Source organism: Columba livia, chromosome 8, assembly GCF_036013475.1.
Source record: "Columba livia isolate bColLiv1 breed racing homer chromosome 8, bColLiv1.pat.W.v2, whole genome shotgun sequence".
Lineage (NCBI taxonomy): Eukaryota > Metazoa > Chordata > Aves > Columbiformes > Columbidae > Columba > Columba livia.
The window spans coordinates 21491960-21517374 of NC_088609.1; the positions used below are offsets into that span (position 1 = coordinate 21491960).

At 37.8% G+C, this 25415-nt stretch overlaps 1 protein-coding gene and 1 long non-coding RNA gene across 8 annotated transcripts in view; both read left to right on the top strand.

The window, feature by feature from the left end:
* Nucleotides 1-10690, top strand: part of COL11A1 (collagen type XI alpha 1 chain) — a 147796-nt gene extending 137106 nt beyond the window's left edge. For all 6 annotated transcript variants that reach the window (XM_065072486.1, XM_065072483.1, XM_065072482.1 and 3 more), the window contains 10 exons: nt 135-188; nt 943-1050; nt 1642-1695; nt 1785-1820; nt 1931-1984; nt 2788-3037; nt 5263-5375; nt 6384-6452; nt 7018-7251; nt 8995-10690. In XM_065072486.1, coding sequence (XP_064928558.1) covers nt 135-188; nt 943-1050; nt 1642-1695; nt 1785-1820; nt 1931-1984; nt 2788-3037; nt 5263-5375; nt 6384-6452; nt 7018-7251; nt 8995-9141 — 1119 coding nt within the window. In that variant the 3' untranslated portion in view covers nt 9142-10690. The remainder of the gene's footprint in view (nt 1-134; nt 189-942; nt 1051-1641; nt 1696-1784; nt 1821-1930; nt 1985-2787; nt 3038-5262; nt 5376-6383; nt 6453-7017; nt 7252-8994) is intronic.
* Nucleotides 10691-15008: 4318 nt separating this feature from the next.
* LOC110362004 (uncharacterized) overlaps nt 15009-25415 on the top strand; it is a 52307-nt gene continuing 41900 nt past the window's right edge. The window contains exon 1 of one of the 2 annotated variants that reach the window (XR_010474351.1): nt 15009-15577. This is a non-coding gene — a long non-coding RNA (uncharacterized LOC110362004). The remainder of the gene's footprint in view (nt 15578-25415) is intronic. The other variant, XR_002418959.2, reaches the window with a different exon arrangement.

Sequence of the window (25415 nt, forward strand, 5' to 3'; positions counted from 1 at the left end):
TCATCAATCACAGCCATCCACCACTGAATAACTCTGTACTTTCACTTATACTGCCTTTAACAATATTTCAGCAAAACATGATCTGTGCAATATGTTAAAACATGCTTTAACATTACTTCCCTTGATTTATTTAGGGTCCACCTGGCTTGCCTGGCCTGAAAGGAGATCCAGGTTCCAAAGGAGAGAAGGTAACGCTTTATTCTTTGTTTGTGTCTTTGCAATTTTGACCCATTCTAAAAGTCTGTATAAAATTGGCAGAAACACACACCAGAGTATTTGTATCAGAAAGCAAAACAAGTTACTGTGTCTATCAATCACCTTCCCATAGCCTGCATAGTAACCGTCAAGTTTTAAGCCACATCTGATATTCTGGAGATAGACAGAAAGAAAAAGGTTACTGCCTGTGTGGTTATGTACTGACTATGTGATTCTTCCGTGCAATGGAAACCCCAGAGACATATAAAGAGAACTGTTGGTTTTACAAAAACAAAGTAACTACAAGTAAAAAGTATTAGAGATTTTTATTTTAAAACAACAAAATGTAAATATTTAACAGCCATGATACTTGAGACATACAGGATAGCATTTTCCCAATGGAGTTCCAACAATTTATTGGTTGGTTGTGCTCCAAAGAAAAACTTTATAGAGAAAGGGATATAAGGTTGATATGAAATTTGTACCCACAGGTATTGTTATTTCTGTATCGGTTTCAGTAAGGACTATGTTGCACTCAGATCTCTTTCACTGAACAAGCAGTCACAGCTTGCAAATAATCTCCAAGTCTAGAAGGCCAACACGGAATATGCTTTCAGATTAATTTGTTTTCAGTTTAATTGTTGACTAGCAATAGTGATGATAATTTGAAAGCTCTAATTTGTGTGTTTGCAAAGCACATTTACTTATATATGGAGTTTTAACTACATTCTCTTCTGTCTTGTTTAGGGACATCCTGGTTTGATTGGCCTGATTGGACCCCCAGGAGAACAGGGTGAAAAGGGTGACAGGGGTCTTCCTGGCCCACAGGGATCTCCTGGAGCCAAGGGTGATGCAGTGAGTAAAACATACTTGTGTTTTCATTCAAATTTCAGGCAACCAAAGAGTATATATTACAGTCATTCTTTTGAGAGACATAAAGTTGCTATAAACTTTTAACACCTGCTAGATGTTAAAACTTTCTTAGGCATTGTACAAACACAGTGAAGTTAAACAGCTTAACATGAGATCACAGAGCATCTCAGAAGATGAAGAACACACATAAACCTAAGTCAGGGATGAGATAAAATTAGCACCACCAGCTGAACATGTTTATTAACTGTACTACCTAAGGTAGCTTCCTTTCTTGTAGTTATTAAGCCATGTTTTAAGGTACCATGTAAGAAGTGACGTTTCCAAGCTAGTCTGAAGGGTAACACAGTCATGACTGTCAGTACTGCAGTGTAAGAACAACTACAAGCAACTCAAACTGTCAGATAATATTTTGAACTTACAAACTATTTTGGACCTTAGCAAATGGCCTAAATCAAAACTCATCAGGGATGGATGCTTAGTAGGACTACCTTTTTCACAGCTACACACATTTTTTAATCGAGTCCAGTTTGTAGAATGCTTTAATCCTGTACTTATTTTCTGATTATTTCTTAGGGAATTTCTGGCCCTGCTGGTCCACTGGGACCCCCTGGTCCTCCTGGTTTACCTGTAAGTAATTTCAAACACTCCTCCAGTCCAAAACACTCCTGTGTTGTGTGGAATACTCTCCAACTATAGTTATATGTTCTTGCCCATAGGGTCCCCAAGGTCCCAAAGGTTCCAAAGGATCCAGTGTGAGTAACTCACCTCCATATTTTTTTGTTCTTTTAATTAACTTTTGTTTATGTTATTTTTTAACATTGTGCAGCATGGTTGATAAGGTATTTCTTTCATTGCTTTATAGGGTCCTGCTGGTCAAAAGGGTGACAGTGGGTTACCTGGTCCACCTGGTCCTCCAGTAAGTAAAGAAGTCTTATCTGACATGCATACACATTACACTGACATGATGATCCTATTTTGACACAGGTAGAAAACAGCAGTTGTGAACTTGCAGATAAGGAAAATCTTAACAATTGTTTGAAAATTCATTTTTCAGGAAACCCAGATCCACCAGACACAGAAATACACTGTCTGCATGGAGAAAGCCACTAGAAACTTAGAAAATACAACCACCCCCATACAAAAAAACCCTCACAATAATTATTTATTGTTTTATATCAAAGCACAGAAAATAGTATGATATTGCTTTCCCGCTGTTGATACTTCTCTATTTCTACTATTTCTTTTTTATAACATAACTATCTAAAATGAAAACACTCTAAATTTGAATGAGTGTTTCAATTTCTTGAAATGAAATATTAGTTTATAGACCCCAAGTGGAATTTTAAAGTTTTATCATAGGAAACATCCACAGTTTTCATTTATCACAGGCAATGTCTGTGCTTGAGGGAATTGACAGGGATAAGGAGGCAATCTCAAGTCAGCGCAGCACACTGATGTGAGGGCAGCACGTGCTTTCCCAAACAGCAATGTAGTGAGAAGAGTTTAGAACACAACAATGGTGTGGCCTTCTACAATCAGCTTGTTCTGAGGGTGAATCAAAGCACATAGACATAAATCTTAAGGAAATACGTGCAATAAAGAATTTGAAGAAACCCTATTCAAAGGCTCTCCAAGCCACATTATGTGGTGTTCGTCTGGGTATTTATGGAGGTGAAAAACAAACAGAAAAGGTAACCAGAGATTTTGTTTTCCTCGCAGGGTCCTCCGGGTGAGGTAATCCAGCCGCTGCCAATCCAGTCACCCAAAAAGACAAGAAGATCTCCTGATTACATGCTGTCTGATGCTGGTGATAATATTCTGGATTATTCCGATGGCATGGAAGAGATCTTTGGTTCATTGAATTCACTAAAGCAAGACATTGAGCACATGAAGTATCCAATGGGCACTCAGAATAACCCAGCCCGAACTTGCAAAGACTTGCAACTCTGCCACCCAGACTTCCCAGATGGTATGTTAATATTGCATGATAAAGGCAAACAAGCCTGAAGTTATGATCTGCTAAGATACTTTGACAGAATAATTAATTCTTGGTAGATGGTTAATATAGTTGCTTAATAAATACAGTCTCATTAAATCCATTTTTGCAGGTATAAAAATTCATAAAATGTAAGTAAGGGATGTTCTCTTGGTAAAAGCCAAAATTCTTTAAATACATAACCTGAATGGTTTTAGATTTAAAATTTTTTACAGTGCTAAATAAAAAACAGTTATTGTTTTGAAAGTTGGGCCTTACATTTCTAGAAATATCCAAACAAGAGAGGGATGAAAGATTGATTATAGTTAGATCAATGAAAAGTAAAATAAAAAATTGTCAGCATGCTCAAATAGCTAATAGCTTCTTTTAAAAGAAATAAGAATTATTTTAGTAGCTGTATGCTTTAGCTTAGCATAATAATATAAAATAGCATTGGTATTATATGAGATTTATTACTGATCATGACTCTCGAAATTTAAAGTTCTTTTACCCTTAGAAACAACTATTTGTTCTACTGTATGACTACTGTTCTCTATCACTCAGCAAAGACCTGCGAGTTTCTCTGACACTGTTTAATGCTTCTAAGTATGAGCTTAATAATATGCTGAGTAGTATGAACAAGACAGTGTGTTCTGAAGAACTGTCTTGATTTCATTATGCTTTGTTATTTTCTTCCTTTTTTTCTAACTGAGTTTACCCCTCTGGAGAGGTTTAACTGAAAGCCAGCCTTCACAGAGTTTTCATCCTTTCATATTTTTGTCAATTGCAATGGATATTTTTCCCAGTTCAAAGCAATATTTTTCTGGTTTTAAATGGGAAGAAAAATAGATTTCGACAGTTTAATAATATTTTATTGCTTTAACTCTAGATAGATAAAAACAGAAGGTTGCCTTAAGGAGTGTTTAAGCAGAGTGTGCTATATGAAAAACACATATTTCACAATTCAGTACCCTCCTTAATAATATTTTTTATAGAACACATTTACCTTCTTCATTTACCAGTATTTGCTTATTATTTGGAGCTTTCTTCATAGAAAAGTAATCTTATTTTGGTTAAAACAGAAGTAAATGCATTCATTAAAATATAAAATTCTCCCCCGATAAGACCTACAGGTAAGAAAGACTGTTTTCAATAAATACAGCTTGTATCAATTGAATTTTAAAATACCATAAATGCTTTATCTGTGCCCTGTATTCAGAAGACAGAACTGGTGAAAGGATTTGTCATTTATCTTTGAAACCTCCACTATTTGCTTGAAACTGGATTAGAACAGTAGTGTCAGAAAACCATTTGCTGTCCTGCTCTGAAACTAGCTGGAGATAAGGACCCACATCACAAAAATCATCATTATAATTAGAATGGTAAATTTTTTAAAGGGCTGATTTTTAATGGACCTTGGATTGACAGCCACTCTCATGCTCAGCCTTCACTCACCCTGCATTGTAGGGCCTGAGTTCTCCATCATGCCAGTCTGGTAGCACTGCTGAGACTACGGGAAGCCTCATGCAAGTTTTAACTGTATTTTCCACCATGTCACCTAACCAAACATTAGTCAATGTGTTTTATTAACTAAAGCAGCCTGAAGTGTCACTGGTGTTGCAGCTTCATAACCCAGCAGTAAAAACCATCTTTGCTTGAGGTATTTCTCTCTCAGTGGCAGCTTTAGGTACTTGTGCCAGCTACAATCTCACCAAGCCCTGTGCTGCCTTTTTATGTAGATAGGTATGCAAATGACTCCAGATTTTGCTCTCTGGCCTAAGCCATAGCTTATTTCTGCCTAAGGCTGCCTCTGCTCTGTTTTTGAGAGTTCCATCATAACAGGTACAAATCCTCCTTCTAGCTGAAATACTGAAGTGGCCAAATTGTTGAGATGTATCTTTCACACATAAGGTCCATCTTGAGACTGAGTTGTCTGCAGTTCCTCCAAAACCTCAACTGTATCCTGCAATAGAGTCATGGTTTCAAGCAAAATTAGACAAAACCAAAAGGACATAGATAAAAATAGACTTTGATCCTGGTGTTACCTTTCATAAACAACAGCAACAAATCGCAAGGCAGCAAAGAAAGGGCTGCTTTCTCATCATTCAGATAAAATAACTTTGCCACAAACTTTGGAGGACTATTACATAGCAGTAAAACCTGGATCTTCCAAATACCACTTCCACTATATAAGGCAAATATTTTCTCATTTGTTTTAGGGGAATATTGGATTGATCCTAACCAGGGCTGTTCTGGAGACTCCTTCAAAGTATACTGCAACTTCACAGCAGGTGGGGAAACTTGCATCTACCCAGATAAGAAATCTGAAGGAGTAAGTACCAATCTCTGTTTTCAGTTGGCTGTTGACAAACCCTACTATGCTTTTGCAATGTCAAACTAGACAGAATAATTAGTCACATTTTCATACATCTGTCTTTCTGATTACACTGAAATCTGCATAAATCTGAATTAAGTAGTAAAATATTACATAGAATTAACAAACAGTACTTCCACTCCTTTTCTTAGACAGGTAATCTATGAACCTGCTTGCTAACCCTTCACTGCATTGCAGAATGCAACATAGCTGTGCAGCCAGTTAAAGGGCACAAGCTAGCATTCAACACCTAAAAGCTAAACTCTTACTGTGTTTCGCTTGGGGGTTTGTTTATATCTATTCATTTATGCCTATGCAAAGTAGATGTAAACCACTATGTATTAACAGTGTCCTTACTCATTGTTATAACTTACCTCTGATGGGGCATATGGTATAAAGGAAGACTTTCTAAAAGCTTGTCTGAGTGAGAAATATCTATCAGCATCAACATCACTGAAAACTCTAATCTAGACACTCTTCACAGGTACAATTTATACAATCTTAACAGTTGACAATAGTCTTGTGTAATGATAGGACAAGAGGTAACTGCTTTAAATTGAATGAGGGTATATTTAGGTTAGATATATGGAAGAAATTCTTCACCATGAGAGTGGTGAGGCACTGGGACAGACTGCCCAGAGATGCTGTGTTCAAGCCCAGGTTGCTCAAAACCCCATGCAGCCTCATCTGATGGAAGGTGTCCCAGCCCATGGCCAGGTAGGTTGGAACTAGCAAACCATTCTATGATCAAATAAAAATAGCTCTCACCTTGGATTCCATTTAAAGTCACTAATTTGAAGGCATTTTATGCAAGAAAAACACCCCATTTTAGAGCATTAAAGAGGCCAAGATATCAGAAAGAAGAACTGTTCTTTACTATCTGATGTGAAATTTGTCCCAGGTAATGTAAAAACTTCCTATCTGTTAACATGTTTTAAATACTGTCTCTCCTCTTCTACCACACAGGTTAGAATTTCATCATGGCCAAAGGAGAATCCAGGATCTTGGTTTAGTGAATTTAAGCGAGGCAAACTTGTAAGTTGTCATTGCAACATAACAGTTATTCACAAATCAGGTACATGCTATCAGTGATCAGCAGATCCCAAGGAATTTTATAAATATTTAGATAATGAAAAGACTCTTCACCCCCAGCCTTTTTGCCCTAAATATCAGAGCAGCTATATGGCCTCTTGCCAGTGGACAGCAGAAGCCTGGAGTGTAGATCCCCTGCCCCATTCTAGGTAATTGGAAATGCACTGAGTATACAAAGGTGAGACTACAGGCTGACAGAACTTAATAATTAACTAAAAACAGATTCCCAAAGAGATTCTGCTGTTTTACACTATATGGCAAGATTAATTCTCTTTCACATTAGAATGAAGCTAAAATATGTAGGTTTTCATTCTAAATATATTGCTACAACATGAAAATCTATTTACTGAGTCATAGCTTTACTGAACCTTAAGACTCCATAAAATGTTGCATATTGGTTTATTTTTTTTAAATAAGGACAGTTATGTGGTTCTTTTGTCAACAATAATTTTGGTTTGCATTTTAACAAAGAAAATAGATAAATATTCATGTAACTTATATTTTCCAGCTGTCCTATGTGGATGTTGAAGGCAATTCCATTAATATGGTCCAAATGACATTCCTTAAACTACTGAGTGCCTCTGCCAGACAAAATTTCACTTACAACTGTCATCAGTCTGTAGCTTGGCATGACGCATCATCTGACAGCTATGACAAAGCGCTAAGGTTCTTAGGATCAAATGATGAAGAAATGTCTTACGACAACAATCCTTACATCAAAGCTCTTCATGATGGCTGTGCAGTAAGTAGACATTCAACAGAGTCTTTATGAAACCAATCTGTCAATGAATGTAGAAATCAAACCAATTCATTTTTTCCTAGCTTTCTCCTGAGACAAGCTTTCTAAAGACTTTACTTTCAATAGACTGCCTTATATTAAGACTTTTAACTGCAGTACACTAGTCCCTTATTTAATTTTCATTTAAAAAAAAAGAAAAACTGTAATAACGAAGCAACAGAAATGGAACAAACCTGGCATGGATACAGGCTGTCAGCATCGTTGTGCTGAAACTAGTCTATCTGCTAGCATGAGCACAGTATAAGAGAAGAACAGAAGCAAAAAACATAATCAGGGGAGGAAGCCCATCAGCAGAATATACTCAAAACCAAGGCATACGCAGACAGAACATTTAGTGAATACAGTAAAAATATGTATGAGCCCTATGCATGTACCCAAACATAGCAAACTAATTGCGTAAGTTGATATATGACTTTGTATTTCCTTTTCTCATTTTTTAGTAGTCAAAGCCAGGTGATGTTTGTGGATTGTTCCTTTCAGAATCCTCTCCTAGCTTGGCTGAAATCACTGAGCTGTCCAAACATGCATCAGCTCTCTGACCACCTCTCCAGCAGGGGCTTTGTAGGCATAGCAACTGTTACCTCTCTTCAGAAAAAGAATTGTTTGTACTGGACACATTGAAAAAAAGACATCAAAGGAGCAAGTGGAAGTCAAAGCCTCATTAATTATTTGGGGTTTTGATATGGGAGCATTTTGAAGGCAGTTCCTGTGAAGTCAGTGATAGAGAATCAGAAACTTGAAAGTGCAAGGATACATTCCTGGCTTTGAGACAGAGACACAGCTCAGGTAGATGCAGAGTCTCCTCCGCTCAGTAATGAGATTCTAATACATAACTGCATCATGTCAGCCTTTCCGAATGCCCTGTATACTTATTTTGCTTTTGTTATCCACAGTGGGCAACAGTAGAGCTCCAGAGAGAGCTGGAAGTAATTTAGGGTATAACTCCGTCACTAAACCGAGAACACTCAGATCTACCAACCTGGATGCTCACCTAAAAGCCAAGACCCTGGCATAGCTGAAAGGGGTCTCAGCAAGAGACAAAAGACAATCTGAACCAAGTGGAGTCCCAATAACTAACTTGGCTGGATGATATTTAGAGGAGATAGAGAGTCCATCTTAGGAAGCAAAGTTGTGCCTTCAAACCTGGTTTCTAAGTACATCAGTTGGCAGTACTGTCAGGCTACTACTTTCCTTCATGTCCAAACAGCTGCTGTAATATTTGAGAGACAGTTGCAATCTTTCTTCTTAGAAGGGGACCTTTCTTCTGTCTTTCAGAACTATTTAGTGATATTTTTTTCACAAGGAAGACATGCACACTGCTATGAAACTATTGTTATTATTTATTATTGTTAATATTATTATTAATCACATATTATTATAGTATAGATGCAAACTCAGAATTCTCTAAGAAACGTTAAATGTCTTACATAATTTTTCATTTGTAGGCTTCATTTAGTAAATCAAAATCTATGGGCCAATCTTTCTAAAAGCAAAAACATTTCATATCACCTTTATAAAATAAAAACCTAAGAAAACATAAAGTTTATCATATTCAGTGCATGCGGGGGCAATAATTTATATATCCTACACTTCACAGATAACCTGTAAAGTTCTACAGCACATGCATACTGCTCTGATATATAACCACGTTTGCTCTTTTTTTTTTTTTTGCTTCTCTTTTAACAGTCAAGAAAGGGCTATGCAAAGACAGTGATCGAAATCAACACCCCCAAAATAGACCAAGTGCCTATAGTTGATGTGATGATCAATGACTTTGGTGATCAGAACCAGAAGTTTGGATTTGAGGTCGGTCCTGTCTGCTTCCTTGGTTAAGCTTAAGACAAAATCAGATCAACAAAAATGTTGCACTTTGGTGCTACCAACCCACTTCATGCCACATGCAAGTTTTGAATAAGGATGGCATAGAAAATATGTCTTGCTGTGTGTGTGTCTCTTATCTAGAAAGTAATTGTTGCCCTTGTAGGGCCAGAATCACATGACTTAAACTTATTTTGCAAAGATGCTGTGGCACAGACAGACAACATAGGGCTCACTTTAGGAACACCCCCCTTTGGATTCCTTTGGTGCTGTAAAAAAACAAACGACATGGTGCTCCTTCCACTACAACAAAGAGGTGTTAAGAAAGTGTTTAATAAACTGTAATTATTCTATGTACAGTACTATACTGGTATTTCTCTGTCCACTTCCAAAACTTGCATGTGTCTCTGAATTGCATCAGGCTCTTATAGTATAATTACAAAACTACATTGTCAATACTGTATTGTATGTATTCTGAAAAAATAAAGCTGTAATTGCCAGTGAAACCAATTCCATCTCTGATTAATAATAAAATCCCTTTGTATATATTGTTGTTGAAGAGCTTTGTTATTTGAAGTCGCCAACAAACCTTAAGGTGGCAAAACTGGAAGACCTTGAGCAGCACACTCAGCTCTGCTGATATCACGCAATTTCAATAACGAAAGCACCTTCAAAGGTGCTGTATTCCATGGTGCTATACCTCAGAGGTTTTAATTTTCTAAATCCATAATTTCATAAGATACCTGTATATACCTACAATAAACAAGTTTATATTTTTGGGTGGGGAAAATATGTAAGAAAAAAAAACAGCAAAAAATCTGTGTGAAATAAATTAGTCACATAGCTTTCTTTTTTTCTTAGCTCATCTGAATTCGTTTCCATTGTGCTTATTTGGTCTGCATAAATATTAAAAGTGGATTCTAAACAGTTATTTATGGATTTTTGCAGTGTTTACTTAGATTTTTCTGTAAGCGATGATGGATATTTGCTTCCTGAACTGGATACACAAAGTTCCACAGAATGGTCCTATACAATATTTGCCCATCCCATTAATATGGATTTTTTTTCCTGTTGTTTCACCTGAGGGCCAGGGATGCAATATGTCTAGGTCATGTGATTCTACAGAGTTGCTAAGCAACAGAAGAGGGGACTGCTTCCCACAGAGCTGTCTTTGACCCAAACTCTTACAATTTGCTATTCAAATCTCACCAAAAAGTGTTGGTTTGGCCTTCCCTCTGAACATCTTATTCAGGTAGCTGGAAGTAGAAATTACATTTTAGCTTTACAACACAAATCCTTTTGTAATTATTTTTTCATAATATATGTAAGACTTGAAAAGAAATGTTTGTTTTTATTTCTTATTAATTGTTAAATTAAATAGTACTAGTTTCTGCTGGCTCATTTCCAACTGGTATTTTCTTATGCACGTTTATACATGTAAAAGTGAGATTTCAAAAGTCAACTTCTTGCTGTTCATATTTCCTTTTATTTTTGAACCAAAGTTTGTAACTGTCACCTCAAAGAGGAAAATACAAATTTTATTAATAAAATCAAGTCTTGTCTACCTGGATTGGTCATTCTCTTTTTTTCTTTTTTTTTTTTTTTTTTCCCCCCCATGCTAACATCTGTTTAAAAAAATACAGTTATTTGCTTCAGATTCTTCCCCTTGGCAACAGCTTTGTTAATTTTAAAATGAAGCTTTACATGTTAATGGCTGATAGGAGATGCCTTAATATCAATTGATTTTCTATTACAAGTGTGCTCATTGTTCTGTGAACAATCTTCTGTTATACATGCACCAAAAATAACTTGAGAATGAAAAAGACAGGATATTAAATGTCATGTCTATTATATTTACCTGGAAAGGTTTCTTGTTTGTGTTCCTTTTCTAGGCATACAAATTATCAAAGAGGCTATTTGTTAATTCAGTAAAAAGCAATGCCAAGACTACTGCAAAGGAACAGACTGCTCTAAAGCTATTTATTCATTTTGTTTTCAGTAAGGACATTGAAGATTATTACACTGAGGAAGGCTGCAAGCATACAGATATTCAGACGTGCTGCTCTAGCCAAAATTGGTCTTTTTTCTCAGCTATGTGAATGAAGGCTCTGTTCTAAGGAGAAAGGATGGAGCCAAAGCCTACAATGCTACCATGGACATGTTTTGTCTCGCTTCTCTCAGGAGCTTTGCCAGAGCTTGACTTTGTTTCCAGTTCCTCAAGGGTGGAGAAGTGATCTCCGTTAAAACACATCTAACTTCAGCAAGGCAGACCTGAGTTGTTAAGAATTCAGCAGCGGGACTGGGATCTAAGTGTCTTCTCTGTTCCCTGGCATCAGCTAAGAATTTTTTTTTTCAATACTAAAAAGTCATTGTAGCTTAATCTTGCTAAAGCATAAAAGAACTCCAGCTTGCATAGTGATTAATATGCAATTGAAAAAAAAAATTCAGTCCATCCACTATGGTGCCATTACATTATATACTATTAAAACATTTCTTATATAAATAGGACATGACCAAGGGCCATCATCCTTTTGTAATTTCCATTTTGGTGGATGATGCTACTATTCAATTGTCTTTTAATGTCTAGTATACATTTCATGAGCTATTACAAAGTAATAGTAGTAGTAGCCTTCAATTTCCTGATTGTCAGACATTCTACACCCGAGTGACTAATGTTATTGTTTTTTCTCATACTCAGCTGGTATTTTCAGAGCAACATAAGGCTCAGCAAGGATAATCACTCAACCTCCTTCATGATTTTAGAACAAAAAACATCTGCCACAAACAGCAACAATAAACCCTCAACAGATAACAAGAAAATCAGAAATTAATCACTTTACAAATGATACAGGAAGCACAAGTGCTGACGGAATATTTATCATCATTTCTTCTTCTATGTACATTAAAGAAGACTGGATGTAAGTACCTGTCACAGTTCTTTAACAGCTTGCAAAGCCATCTTATGATTTTGTGCCCTGGCCTGCACTTCATGCCTTAAATGGTGGTCAGTAAAGTTATTTGCAAGAAGAAAACCAAATTCTTCTCTAGCCCCAGAAGTTCTCTAACTTGGATCTTCTGCTGTGTTTTCACCATAGTACGGATGTAATAAATAGGTAGTCCACAGGGCTGGGACAACACGGCTGCCCAGAGTCCCAAGGTCATCCTGATGACCAGGAATGAACACAGAAGCTTCCTGCTCAGTTCCCATCTCACCCTAGTGTATCTCATAGCCAAAGATCTTCAAAATGGCCACAGCCCATCATGTGCTGCAGCAACACAAGGCCACAGTGCTGTATGGCCTGCAGAGGCCTGGTCTGAAAGCTTTGCAGTTCCCTAGCACTAGAAAACACAGCTAGAGCAGAGCCATAAACCTGAGTTTTCAGATGGAAAATATTAACTAAATGTTGAAATTGCAACAAATGTGATTAACAAATAACATTCCAATACAATTAGTGTTGTTGGAACAGGTATACTAATTTGTTGTTTGTTAGTTTACCTAGAATTTTACACAGAAAGCCCAACAAAGTCAGCCATGGTATTATCACCAACCTGAACAACTTCAAGAGCAAGCCTTTTTCATTACAGCATGCAAAGTATATTAAGTGAATGAGAAGTGGAGAGATTCAGAATGAAATTATTTTTCTTGACATAAAAGCTTCTTTCTGCCAAATATTAACAAAAAATAGGTAAGGTTTTATATTCTATTCATACAGTCTCTTGAGCCTATGCTTTTTTATTAGAATATCATCTCAATGGCAGCTCAGGTGAAAGAGCAGCTCTGCTTTGTGGTCCTGTTGCCCAAATTGGCTCACAAGATAACACAGCATGATGTGAAGGCTTAGGCTCTGGAAAATGCATAAATATATAATCTTCATAACATTTGCTATTCAGTAACTTTCTGATTTGGATGTATAGGGATCACTTATGCCTTTGTTATTCCTCAGAAGGATTTTAGAAATATCCACTTTGCTCTAGGCCTACAGACTTACTCAATGCACAGATATTAAGATCAAAGCTGTTTACTGTCATGAAGTGCAAAAAAATAGAATTTTAATTTGTAAAAAAATTCCATGGCATTCCTATTTCTGAACAGAACAAAGTATGTTTCACCTACCTCTCTGTTTAATGTGATGTTTCCATTTGAAATGATAAGGTGTTTTTCTTCAAACTGAAAATATTTGACTGGTAGAAGGATGTCCAGTGGTATCCACACTGAGATTGTTTCCCTGTGTGCTGGGGGACAGGAGCTGAATAAAAGACCTGTATAAAAGCACCTGTATAAAAGAAAGGCATAATAAAGCCAAGTACAAACAATTCTCAGTGTACAAAATAAATGAGAAAAATGCAGGAAAAAAAAAAATAAGGAAGCAGTGGGGAAATATGTGGGAAAAGGACGATGAAAGCAGAACTTGTCTGCCTCCTCTCCTCAGCCTAGGGCAGGAGGGTGAGAAATGTTCGTGGCCCCGTCTGGGAGCATCCCACGTGACTGCAGGTACGCAGCAGCAGTCAAGGTTGCTCACAATGTGAAGGGGGGTGCTGCACCAGCACCCTAGTTAGGAGGCAGCAGCAAAACCAGTTTATAAAAACTGCACCTAAAAAGAGCAGCAAACATTGCAGCCTGCGTGGGAAACATGGTGCCACTAATAATCACAGCACTGGCTGCAGCCACATCTCCATCCCTTGCTCTCCCTCCCCTCCCTTCCCAAGCACACCCCTGTCTTCAAGAGACATTCCTGAAGTTGCTTCCTTTGCAGCAGCTTTATTCTTGTGGAGCAGCCACATTTTATTGTGGCACTGGGGAAAGCACAGGACGTCTGAAAAGGGGGACAAGAGGCTTAATTTTTAAAGGTCAGGTACTGGAAGGAGGGAGAAAGGGTGATGGGGGGGGGGGGGTGAGCAGGCTGGGAAATCAATATACAGCCACACTAAGATGCTGCCAGACTCCCAAAACATAGAGCCTGTCTGAGCCATTCAGAAATCCAGATTAGGAACAAGGGCTGCTCAATTTCTGGCTCCTTTTCATACCACAGAGAAGCATATTGGTCAGGCAGCCTGACTGTCTGGGCAACGAAAGTCAGATGAAAACAATACGGAGACCCGTTCACGTTGATGACTGTGTGAAACATCCCTCTGCACATTAAAGTTGCTCTACTTCATTTTCTAAGCACATTAACCCCAAAACAAAGCCTTAATATCTTGAGGAACCACATTTGAACTAGTGTTGCATCTTTCCATGCCAATGTTCCCGAACAAAGCAATAAAACAACCAAAAAAGTACACACAAACTGATGATACCTGAAAAAATTCCCGATTAAATGATTCTTGACTATTTCAAGACATTATGCAGTTTTGCATGTGTGCATTCATTTCTCATGTTTTACATAATCTGTCTGATGACTGCATGCACAAGTGTACTATGTAGACACAGCAGCTAGCCAGCGTGATTGCTCATTAAATTTAATGAGTAGGTTAGAATTATCTACTATAAAACTAAGATGAAAGCAAAATCACAAATTTGAAAGCCAGCTAAGGGCTGAAACATATGCAAGCACAGTTATTTAATACCTTCTTAATATGCACAATGATAAATACTTCATATAGATATACAGCAAATTTGGATGCACATTACTCAAGCAGAACTCAGCTGTGATGGTGTATGAAATGATGTATTTAACTCTAATGAGATGCATAACTCAGATGAAAGAAAAACACCCAAGTACTTCAGGCCACTCTTGCAACACTGGAATATTTTCATGCCACAGGCAGCCAGCCAGCATCCAGCCCTTTGCTGGGTGAACACAGCGAGCGAGTACAGAGCTCGATGCACGCTTTCAAACCTCTGTACATACACATGTGCTCACTCCCACACACGCAGCACTGGGCTGTAATAAGGTAAAGAGCAGCAAAGTGTAAAGCCCAGGGCCTGCAAACACTGCATACGTGGCAAGAGAGGATTACAAAGACAGAGAAGAATGAATGACCAAGTACGTCTGAGGAAACACAATAAAGCACTCTTTTTAACAGGTGGCAGTAAAGACACTTACTTGGATGTTTTTTCTAAGCAAAACTTCCACCTGTTCACGGAGGGAGTTTGGGTTCAAAGTGGTACAACGTTTGGCTGTGGCCCTTGGCTGGGCTCCGGCAGGCGGGGAGGGGCAGCAGCTGAGAGAACAGCAGGCCCCACCTGACCGGGGCCAATCGCCTGCAGAACCCGCTGCACGTGGAGAAAGCCCGGAACCCGCAGCGCCCGCACCCGCCCGGCGGGCAGGCACACAACCCACCCGGGCAGCGCGGGCCGGCGGCACGCGGGCCTTTGTCCGCGCGACTGCGAGGACCGTTAGGACCGTTAGCCATCTCAGCTGCCTGCCCGGCGCCAGAGGCTGCGAGCCCGTCCTGCTGCCCGCCGCTTCATGGGAAGAGACTGAGGGGCTGCTGCTTTGAAGCTTGCAAGGTAACTTCTGTGAGTGTGTGTAAAAGAGATGTACCTCCATTTATGTCTAGTCAAAAAATCTTTAATTCTCACTTCTCCTAAAAATGTCTGATTAAGAATACACCCGTTGCAGAGCCACAGATTTCTATATCTCTGCTTGTGGAAGAGGCGGATTTAAGTTTAGCTATTACTCCTGCAGACACACAAGTAAAAACAAACAACCAAACAACAAACCTCACAAACCAAACAACAAAAACCCCGCAACACCAAATATGAACCTTGCTTTCTGCTCCTTCAGACACATGAACCCATTGTGTGTGCTGTGACTCCTTGTCATTGGTGTACAATGGTAGTGATGCCTCCACTGTCACACCGTGCAACTGCTTCCCAAGAGTTAGCACCGATTACAGGATTATTCTCTGAAGAGCTGGATGTGTATAACCTAAGGCAAGAAATGTTTTTAAAGAGTAAAAGGGAAAAAGGGGGTTGTTTTCCTTACCTAGGCGTTTCTGTGGTAGAACAAGCTGCACAGTTCTGCAAAACCTGAGTAGAGGTGGGACTTCCAACAGCAGGCAGGCAAACGCTAACCATATTTAAACAACTCTGTGAACTAACAAGGAATGTGTGTCTTTAATTTTGAAACACCATTTAAAGAGTTTTTACACTGACATCTCTTCCATTGAGACGTGAGTCATATTAAGCAGCTTTTTGGTGGATATAGTAGCTCCTCTTTCATGTAATCTCTTCCTCTGAAATCTTTGATTGAAAGCTAAGCCATATTCAGGGTTTTGTGGTTGATTCTGGAAGCTTCCTTCAGTAAAATAATTCCTGAATTAATTGCTGATGGAGCTCATCACTCATAATAATATTTCCAGAATCCTTCCTCAATTATCTTCACCTGTCAGTTAAATAATCTTTTGGACGTGACACCCATTAAGGAGTGTAAAAGAGAAGTAAAAACTTCATTAGTCAAAAGGGAGAATCAGTACACAGTGCTGGTACTGTTCACGGGTCTGCTTTTGCACTTGCTGAAATACAAAGGACATTTCATTACAACTTTTGAGATAAACAGCTGAAAGTAATTAATCCCCTTGTCCTCAGTCTTTAAGGACCACGGCAAGGATGCTTCTATGTTAGGGTTGTAAAATTCATTTTCATTGGGGACCACATCAGCCTCATGGTTGCCTTCAAAGCAACTGTAGTCAAAGGACTGTATAAATGTAACTACTCCTATATTTATACAGTACTCCTATATTTATACAGTCCTAAAATTATATTTGGCTCCTTGAAAGCAACCGCGAGGCTGATGTGTCCCTGAGTGAAGTGAGTTTGACAACCCTGATCTGTGTTCACAGTTTTAGAATGTATCTATGTATAGGTGCAACAAAGTAAGAGATCTGCACCACTCCTACACGTAGACAAGTAGCCAGTTAACAGTTAGGGCACTCTAGGCGCTCTTTCTCTCAGTTCTTAGATGTGAGTTGTCTTAGGCTAAGGGTCTCCTAGGGAAAGAAATGGAATGATAATTCTCGTTCAAAGCATTCAGTTGCCAGACAGGCAGGTGAGGATTGTAAGCTAAAACATTCCTGAGCAGGGGAGAACTCCAGACCATGGTAATTCTTAAATTAGCACAGTTACAAATTGTTCATCCTTCCTTGTTACCATTGTTCCTGTCTGAATTGCAAAAAAAATGACTTACCCTTAATGAACGAGGATCCAGTTGTGCAGGAGATGCAAGGACATATTTCACATATCTAGGGATGAAAGAAGAGAAAGGTTAAGATAGTTTTGAGCTGTATCCCTCTTGAAAATAAATGAAATTTAGATGCTTTCAGAATATTTGGAAAAAATAAACACACAAAAAATAAACACACAAAAAATAAACACACAAAAAATAAACACACAAAAAAAACCCTAATTTTCTGTGTATGCTTTCATGAAAACACTATTGAATTGAAAAATTTTTTTTTGTGCAGTAGATATAAAGCTTGATGTCTCTTACAGGTCTCTGAAAGTTTTAAAGTAAATCCAAAGAAACTGTTTCAGTAGGCTTAGGTTTCCTGCACACAGGTGCAATACATTTCATTTTTCAGCTGCTTAAAAGCTTTCAGATGATGTTTGGAAAAAGTATCCCTTCAGTCAATAACTCACCATAAACATATGCCAGTATGAAACAAACAAAAGATACTTTCATAGAAGTGACTTACATAAATACAAGTTAATACGAAGAAAAAGTACATTCACTCTTCACTGTGGTGATATCAACTACTTACAAAGACTTTTGCCCTAACTTCACCTCATTTCCATGTTTTGTGATGGTATCAAACCAAGACTGCAGAGAGCTACTGAAGGCTGATGCCAGGGTAAGTAAAAGGGGAATCAGAGCCATTCAGCTTCTCCGACTGCTATTGCAGTAATGTGATCAGTACCTTGACAGATGCTAAGAATCATTTTACTGATTGACTTTTCTTCATACCTAAGGCTGTGGGCAATCAAAGAAAATAGGAACATCTGGCTGAGCTTTTGATTGCCATGCTCACTGATATAGTGCACCCAAATAAGCAACAATTAGTCAGTACAGCTTGTGTCAAAAGACATATCAAGTTAGTTCAAATTAAGTCAGGATAAATTAAATTCAAGTGGCATTCATGCATATTTGTATGCATAGTTTAAATAAGATGCTTCTGCACTACATTTTCTTTATTTACAAGGAAAACACATGAAAAGTTTTGTGGTTTAAGTAAGTGTTTTCAAAAGCTTTTTGACTTCTTAAAACCAAACTTCATGGAAAACTCTGTGTCCTTTGGAAGGGCATTTCCAGACTCATAAAGATAAAAATTTGTTAGCTTTCTAAAGTTCATATTTGTCACTTCCTAACAAATTTGGAGAAGTTATTCATAAGCATTTAGTCAGTAACAACTACAACAATACATGACTGGTATTTGGGTAAACTTAATAGCTAAGATGGTGGTCAAGATAACAAACAGATTGTAGTAAGAAAGGAAAGTCCTAAAACTAATTTCCTCACGTTTTCACTTGATTTTGAGTGTAGAACGCTGGGAATATGTATTTTCTTTCCAAAAAAAATAGTATTCTTGTTTGGATTCTATTTATTGCAACAATAAGTTAGGTTGAATGAGAACCTGAGATTAAAACTGATCAAAGGTTAAAGACAAAGCTGAAGTTGTGTGCTTGATTTTTTGAAAACAGAAATTAAAAAAAAAAAAAAAAGTTAGTCTTTACTTGTTAGATACAGATACCATTGTTTCCAAGTTAAAATTTTAAAGTTTGGTTTGTAACTAGGGTGTGGGAATATTCTTGCTCATAAAATAGTGACAGACTCTCAGGCTGAGGTGCTATCAGTGCTCAACTAAGTATAGGTGAAATTTACTGTAATGTCACCTCAGTCTGGCCTGATTCTAAAATCCTATAACAAAAGTCCCAGGAATTGTTCTGCAACACGTTCAGATGTGTGAGCATGGGACTCAACATGCTTTGTTATCAGAGGCCACAAGTGCAATGAATATGGCCAAGAAGCTGTTACACTCTTTTTTCTGAAGGTCCACTTTGTTTTGGAGCCAAGAAATAGGTTTTTGCCATTCATTGACTCCTGTGAATATTAAGAATCCGAGACCCTTGAAAACAATCAGATCAATCAATTAGAAAACTGTTACTGTGCTGCCTTCATAAATCAAGGATTAGCTTGTGATCCATAACTTCAAACAGCCTTTTAACAGCTGTTTTCTTGAAGTTCTTTTCTTTAAAATACTAACCCTGGTACACATACATCTTCTGATTCAGAGGGTAAGAGTTCTTCTATTAGCGTTACCTTTCAAAATATATTTGATGAAAAATCCCTTAGATAGTCTAATGATACGGTCGAGTTGCTGTCAGCTGAACAGGCCCTTTACAAATGCTACTCAAAAATCAATACCAGTCCTTCAGTGCCTTCAAAGGATGTGGAGTCAGGGCCATAATAACAGTGATTGTCTCCAGAAAATGCCTGTTCAGTGATCATTCTGCAGTGGCCTGGAAGTCCAAATCCCCCTCAATAACTTTTAAAGTGGACACATGCTGGGAAATATAAAGTCAGCCCCAGGAAACAGGCCAGTATCTGCACTTTCTGGCTAGTCAAGTACCTACTTATTTACTCCATTGCTTGCTCATTATTGGCCTAAAATTTTGGAGAAGAAAGTCTGCTAAAAAAGTAAGTTTCAAAATAGTGGGTCAGCATTTCAGACTTGTTCAGCACACAAAGGAATACTATGCACCACAGGAGAATCAGTTGGCAGCTCCTCGCTTTGGCTGTTTTATTTAGGTATTTGAAAATAGACTAAAGCAAAGATTGTGATCATAGGAAAAAATAGTCATAAACAGCAAAGCAGCATGCGTAGTTATGGTCTCTGATATGTATTCTCTGGGTAAAGCAGCTGGCTTGCTTAGAATCAGTAGCAGGAACAGGAATATTTAGCCAAGTTTGAAGTACTGTGACAATTACTTTAATGATAAGACTCTGAATGCCCTTTGTAGATGCAGAAGGTTGCTGTCTAACCTTTGACAGGAAGAACAGAGAACAGAGCAACTGAAAGGTGTTCTCAGGGCTAGAATTTTTAATCTGTGTGTATGTGTCATACATGCATGTGCAAGTTTTCTCTGTAATGCTGGTTGCATACTGGCATTATTATAACTTGCAGCAAGTTCCACATTTTCAAAAATACTTGTGTCTATTAGCTAGAGATGCTTTCTTTCCTCTGAGGTTTGAATAGCCACTAATGTCAATGAGGGTATTTCTTTCAGTCTCAGTGAATACTATCCAACCACAGCAAGCAAGGCCTTAAACTCAGTATTATCTTGTGCAATATCCAGAGACGTAATTTCCCTGAAACAATTTGAAGCCAACTGAAATCACTTCAGCATTTTCTCATAGGAAGTGTTCTTAATCTTGTTACAGTTCTCATCATTTATCTTCTAGATTCTCTTTAATTAGTCCACATGTCTTCTTAAAAAATAACATGGTGCCAGAATTAGCTAGCTGAGACCTCACCTGTACTGAATAGAGAGGAGAAATTACTTCCAGGCTTTACATATGACACTGTATTGCAACAGCCTCATATTCTAGCCCCATATTCAGTCTGTGACACATTATAAGCTGCAATCCTTTTGTACCTTGCTGATTGATGGATGGTGACATCACCTGTATTGCACATTTAATTTCCTTTTCCACAAGCAGGACTTTAGCACTTAGTGCTGAGTTCTTTCTTACAGCCTTCAGACCAAATCCACCCCTCTGTCTAGTTGATTTTGAACTCCAGGAGCTTTCTGTCTTCCTTCTTACTTCTCCTGACTCAGTGCCACACACAGTAAATCCAGCTCTAAGCAGTATTTTCCTTAATGGTGTAAGAGATGGCACTAGGAATTTGCCTAAAAAATCTAAGGCCTTGCTATCTCGGTATCTTCTGTGTGCTAATAATTTATCAAAAACAAACAGACAAACAAAATGGTTCTTCGCACTTCTGGTCTGCTTTTCTCTTTTTAAATAAAATGAATAATGAACCTCTCATAATTAACCTTTATGACAAATGATATAAAAATGTATTGAATGCATAAGCCTACTCCTTACTATCTGCTATCCTGTCTTTATCCATTCAACATCAGATTTATATTTTATTTTCCTCTTTCATTTTAAATGGAGTTACTAAAAAAATGTCATTGTCCTTAAGATCTAAACTAATCAGTTGCAATTAATCTCGGGTCTTTTGCCACATGTCTATGACATTACTCTGTATTCCTTCTCAAGTGTGCTTCTACTTTTTGTCTTTCACTTTTGGACCAGGCAAGAGTTCCTTGTTAAGTACTACTGATCTGTTACTGCACTTCTCTCTTATCAGTGTGCTTATAACTTATAACTGCTAGTCACAGGTAACATGAATTCTAGCAGTCCTAGAAAGTAACATTTGTGAGTGGATGAAAAATGAGTTCATGTTTCATCTTTAATGCCATTTGTTTTAAATGACTGACATTCTCAGGATCTGAGTTCTCTTCCATGTTCCAAACTGACAGAAAGTTCCAGTCATGGTTATAAGGATCATATCACTTCTAATATTTGCACTTTATACACAATACAAGAAGACAGTTAAAGTGAATAGTAGGTGTAGTCAGTGTGCCACAGAAAGTGGACCAATTAATTTCCTATAGACTTGTTGCCTTGCATTATTTGCCTATCCTCAAAGATACACAAAGGAGTAGTTTTCAGTGTCTCTTATGTTTGCTAAAAGATTGCTTTTCTTAAAGTCTGATCCTTGGTTGAATCAGTGTTTGCACAACACATAAAACTCACTGCCTAAATTAAAAGTCTCAACAAAGTCCTTTCTCCATGGGGTTCTTGAAAATGGGTGTCCCAACTTACATAAGAAAGAAATTAAGTTCTTGGGGTACAGAGTACACATCCTTGCTATCTTTATGCTTTACCTTATCAACACTTATGAGTAAAAATATTAGAAAAAGTTGTCCATATACATACATAGATCTACTCTCAGTGCTGTCAATTGCTAGAAGACACAAAGAAGTACTGATGAAATAAGAAAAATATCTTTGGGAGTATAAAGTCAGTGATGGTTTTGTATCTTAGCAGTTAAAGAACAAAATAACGACTGAAGAGCTACCAACTGTTTTTTAATGCTGCCTTAAAGTATTTTTATTTCAACCATCTCTCAAGTATTAAAGTTTATTTCCTGCTAGAATTCCTTCCAAATTAACTGTCTTAGCAAGCTTAAAAAGAACACAAAAAGCTTTGTGCGGACATGCTGTACCACCATGTTGAACTCTACTGCTCCATTAACCATGATAAAAATCATTATCATTATTTTTTTCTTTGTGCATAACATAGTGTTTGTATGAATGGCTGTTGCAACTGGAAGTATATTGTGCCATCTAGCAGCTGACTGTTTAAGTTATGCAGTGCATAAAGATTGGACTAGAGAAAATCTTACTGTGATCTCACAGCCAGTTTCACTGAAAACTGTTCTCTGAACTGGCCACGGTCTTTGTGACAGCTGTTTTCACAGGACATTCTGGTAGCTGTTAGTTTGTTTTTATTTCAAAGGACTTAAGGAACTAATATTATGCGCAAATATATTATTTCCAAGAAGCATATGTTAGTGAAATAAGTTAAACTAAGTACCTACCCAGGAGTAAAATTAGGTTTTACAGACATGAGTGCTACCAGAGCTATCAGACTCAGGGAATCCTTTACCATGTAAATCTTAGTGATATGTTAATAATACAGTGCCTTAAGCAACTGTTGGCTGAATCAATCAAGTTCAGGACATCAAGACAGCCTCTTCACTTCGCAGTGTGTAGAGTCATTACATTTCCCTCCATTTGTCTTCATTCAAAGCGGCACCCAACCACCTTGGTGCTTATTCCTGTTAACAAGAATGTGTTCTACCTTAATACCATGTCAACTGAAAACAGAAAGAGTCATGTGGATGATAGCATGAGAAACTGCATCAGTGTGCACAATGTTATCATCTAGATGAGAAATATAAATGAGCGATAAAATGCAATTTAAGTGAACGCTCAGATGGAAAACAAATGTGCCATTGCAGACAGACAATTTCTGAAGCAGCTGCATAGGAATCCTCCTTCACTTGTAATTCTTGTAAGATTGAAAATCAGAATTGTTAAGCAATCAGGAAATAGCAGATATTTTCACTAAAAGCAGTATTATTGTATTGAAGTCCTTATCTTTCACTGACAAGACAAGCATTATAAAACATACTGGGTTAACTGCATGAGCATCCTAAAGCTTGCATATTAAAGCTGTTCATTTGGCAGAGAGACTAATAGGCCTAAAAGCTTTCTAGCTCATTTTAACACCTTCTGTTTTTCTTGTTAGTGCTGGCACTGATGTTCAGTTATTATTGTAGGAGCTGATCATATTTAGAAAAGCTTGCTACTTTTTCTCTTTAGAGACCTCATCTGAATCACTTTTGAATATCTAGCAGATATTCAAGATATTCAGTTCTTGGAAATATGCAACAGAGCCTTTAAACACAAGGCCATTTGAAGAACCTCTGCAATCTCTAGCTACTGTGCGTAAAAAGGAAAACCTTTCTTGAAGATACTGTCTCATGTAAGTACCAGCTGCTGGCTTTATCCTCTGAATCAGCTTGTGCTGATCATTGAGGAGACAGGATCCTAGACCAGAGTAATCCCATATATCATTACAAAGTCCGTATGTTAAATTTCTCACCAGTACTTACTGTGCTCAACATTTCCCATGCTGCTTTTCACATTCCAGTCTTGTTTTACTACCAGCCCTTGGCTTTCAACCTTTTGTAGTAGAAGAAATGTGACTACTGAGGCCTAAGAGTATGAATGGGAGAGGATAGTGTTTTTCTTTTATGGCACTGAGCTTAGTAAGTTTAAAAACGCCACACTCAAGGAAATATGTTAATTTGACTGCATATGTCTCACTTCACTAAAGAATCAACATTGATCAGCATCTCAGGTTTGCTCCTCAGCTCTTGTATACAATCAGTTCATGGGGTCTGTGCATAGATAAAAAGGTTGATGCTCTTTTGGAAGCAAAGTAGATGCAGGTGTGTTTTAGAAATGTGTCATTTTCATTTTCTCTGAAATACACCTAAGAGTAAAAATGTCTGCAGGATAAGAAATATCTTTATTAAGGATGGATGCCTAGATGCATTCCTTTCCTTTCTGTATGCCTTAGTCTCCATCTGCATTAGCAGAAGTTAGAGGAGTTAATAAGATGCTCAAAGAAATTACTCATCTCTCACAGGCATAGCAGTCACATGTCTGTACATGAAGACAATCGCAGATACTTAGCTGAGAGTAGCAAGAGTGGTGCTACCCAGGACTCAGAATGCCTCAATCCATCGTCTGGGTCAAATCACAACTAGTTCCCACACAGCAAGAGAGACTAGTCCTGGCTACAACAACCACAAATTGTGATTTTTGTGAGTAAGCAGCATTGTGCGGTAGATGCTTGTAACTAAGCTCTTAGAGTCTATGTTTCTGATGCTAACAGACCTCTTCCCTAACTTTTTTTGACATGGCCGGCTTTGGAACTAGCTGTCTGTTTGCAGAGCTTCTTAGCTCTTCCCTGCCCACTCCTCTATACCCCTTATACACCCAGAAATACATTCCCAAGTATTCATATTTGCTCTTTTGAGCCCAAGCTGGGACTATATAAATCAAATCTATTTTGCTAAACTGCTAAGTGCTGAACTAATCTGTTCTTTCTATGTATATCTATATGTACCTGCCTTTTTATAATAGAACTCCTGACCAATGAATGTTACTCATGACTCAGTCCAGTACAGGCACTGGAGTTACATCTCTCGAGTATCTTGGCCTATTCCGCTCTCTGAGGAGAGAGGAAAAGCATCAGCCTGACATTCCGCTACCCTTGTAATCTCACCAAATTAGGAAAAAATTCATGCAGGCTCTGATTCTGTCAGCATTTACACTTAAGGCAAAAATTGTCTCTGGTGGCTAATGCTACAAGGATGCTAATGTATAAAACTCTGTTTCAATTAAAAACAAAACAAAAACAAAACCACATTTATTTTAAAACCTCCAACAGGATTATAATCAGAAATCTGAAAACCCTTTTGTTCTTTCCAAAATAGATTACACACATGTCATTATAGTCAGCATTTTATAGATACCTTGGAAAAGGACATATGACTGACCTTCACATCAGCCTTAATCTTGAAAGACTAGATCAATGTATTGCCCAGGCCTGTATGTCTCATTCTGTTTCAACAGTCAAATAGAATTTGTTTGTTAAATAAGAACTCTCCAATGACAACAGAAAATAAGATATATGGAG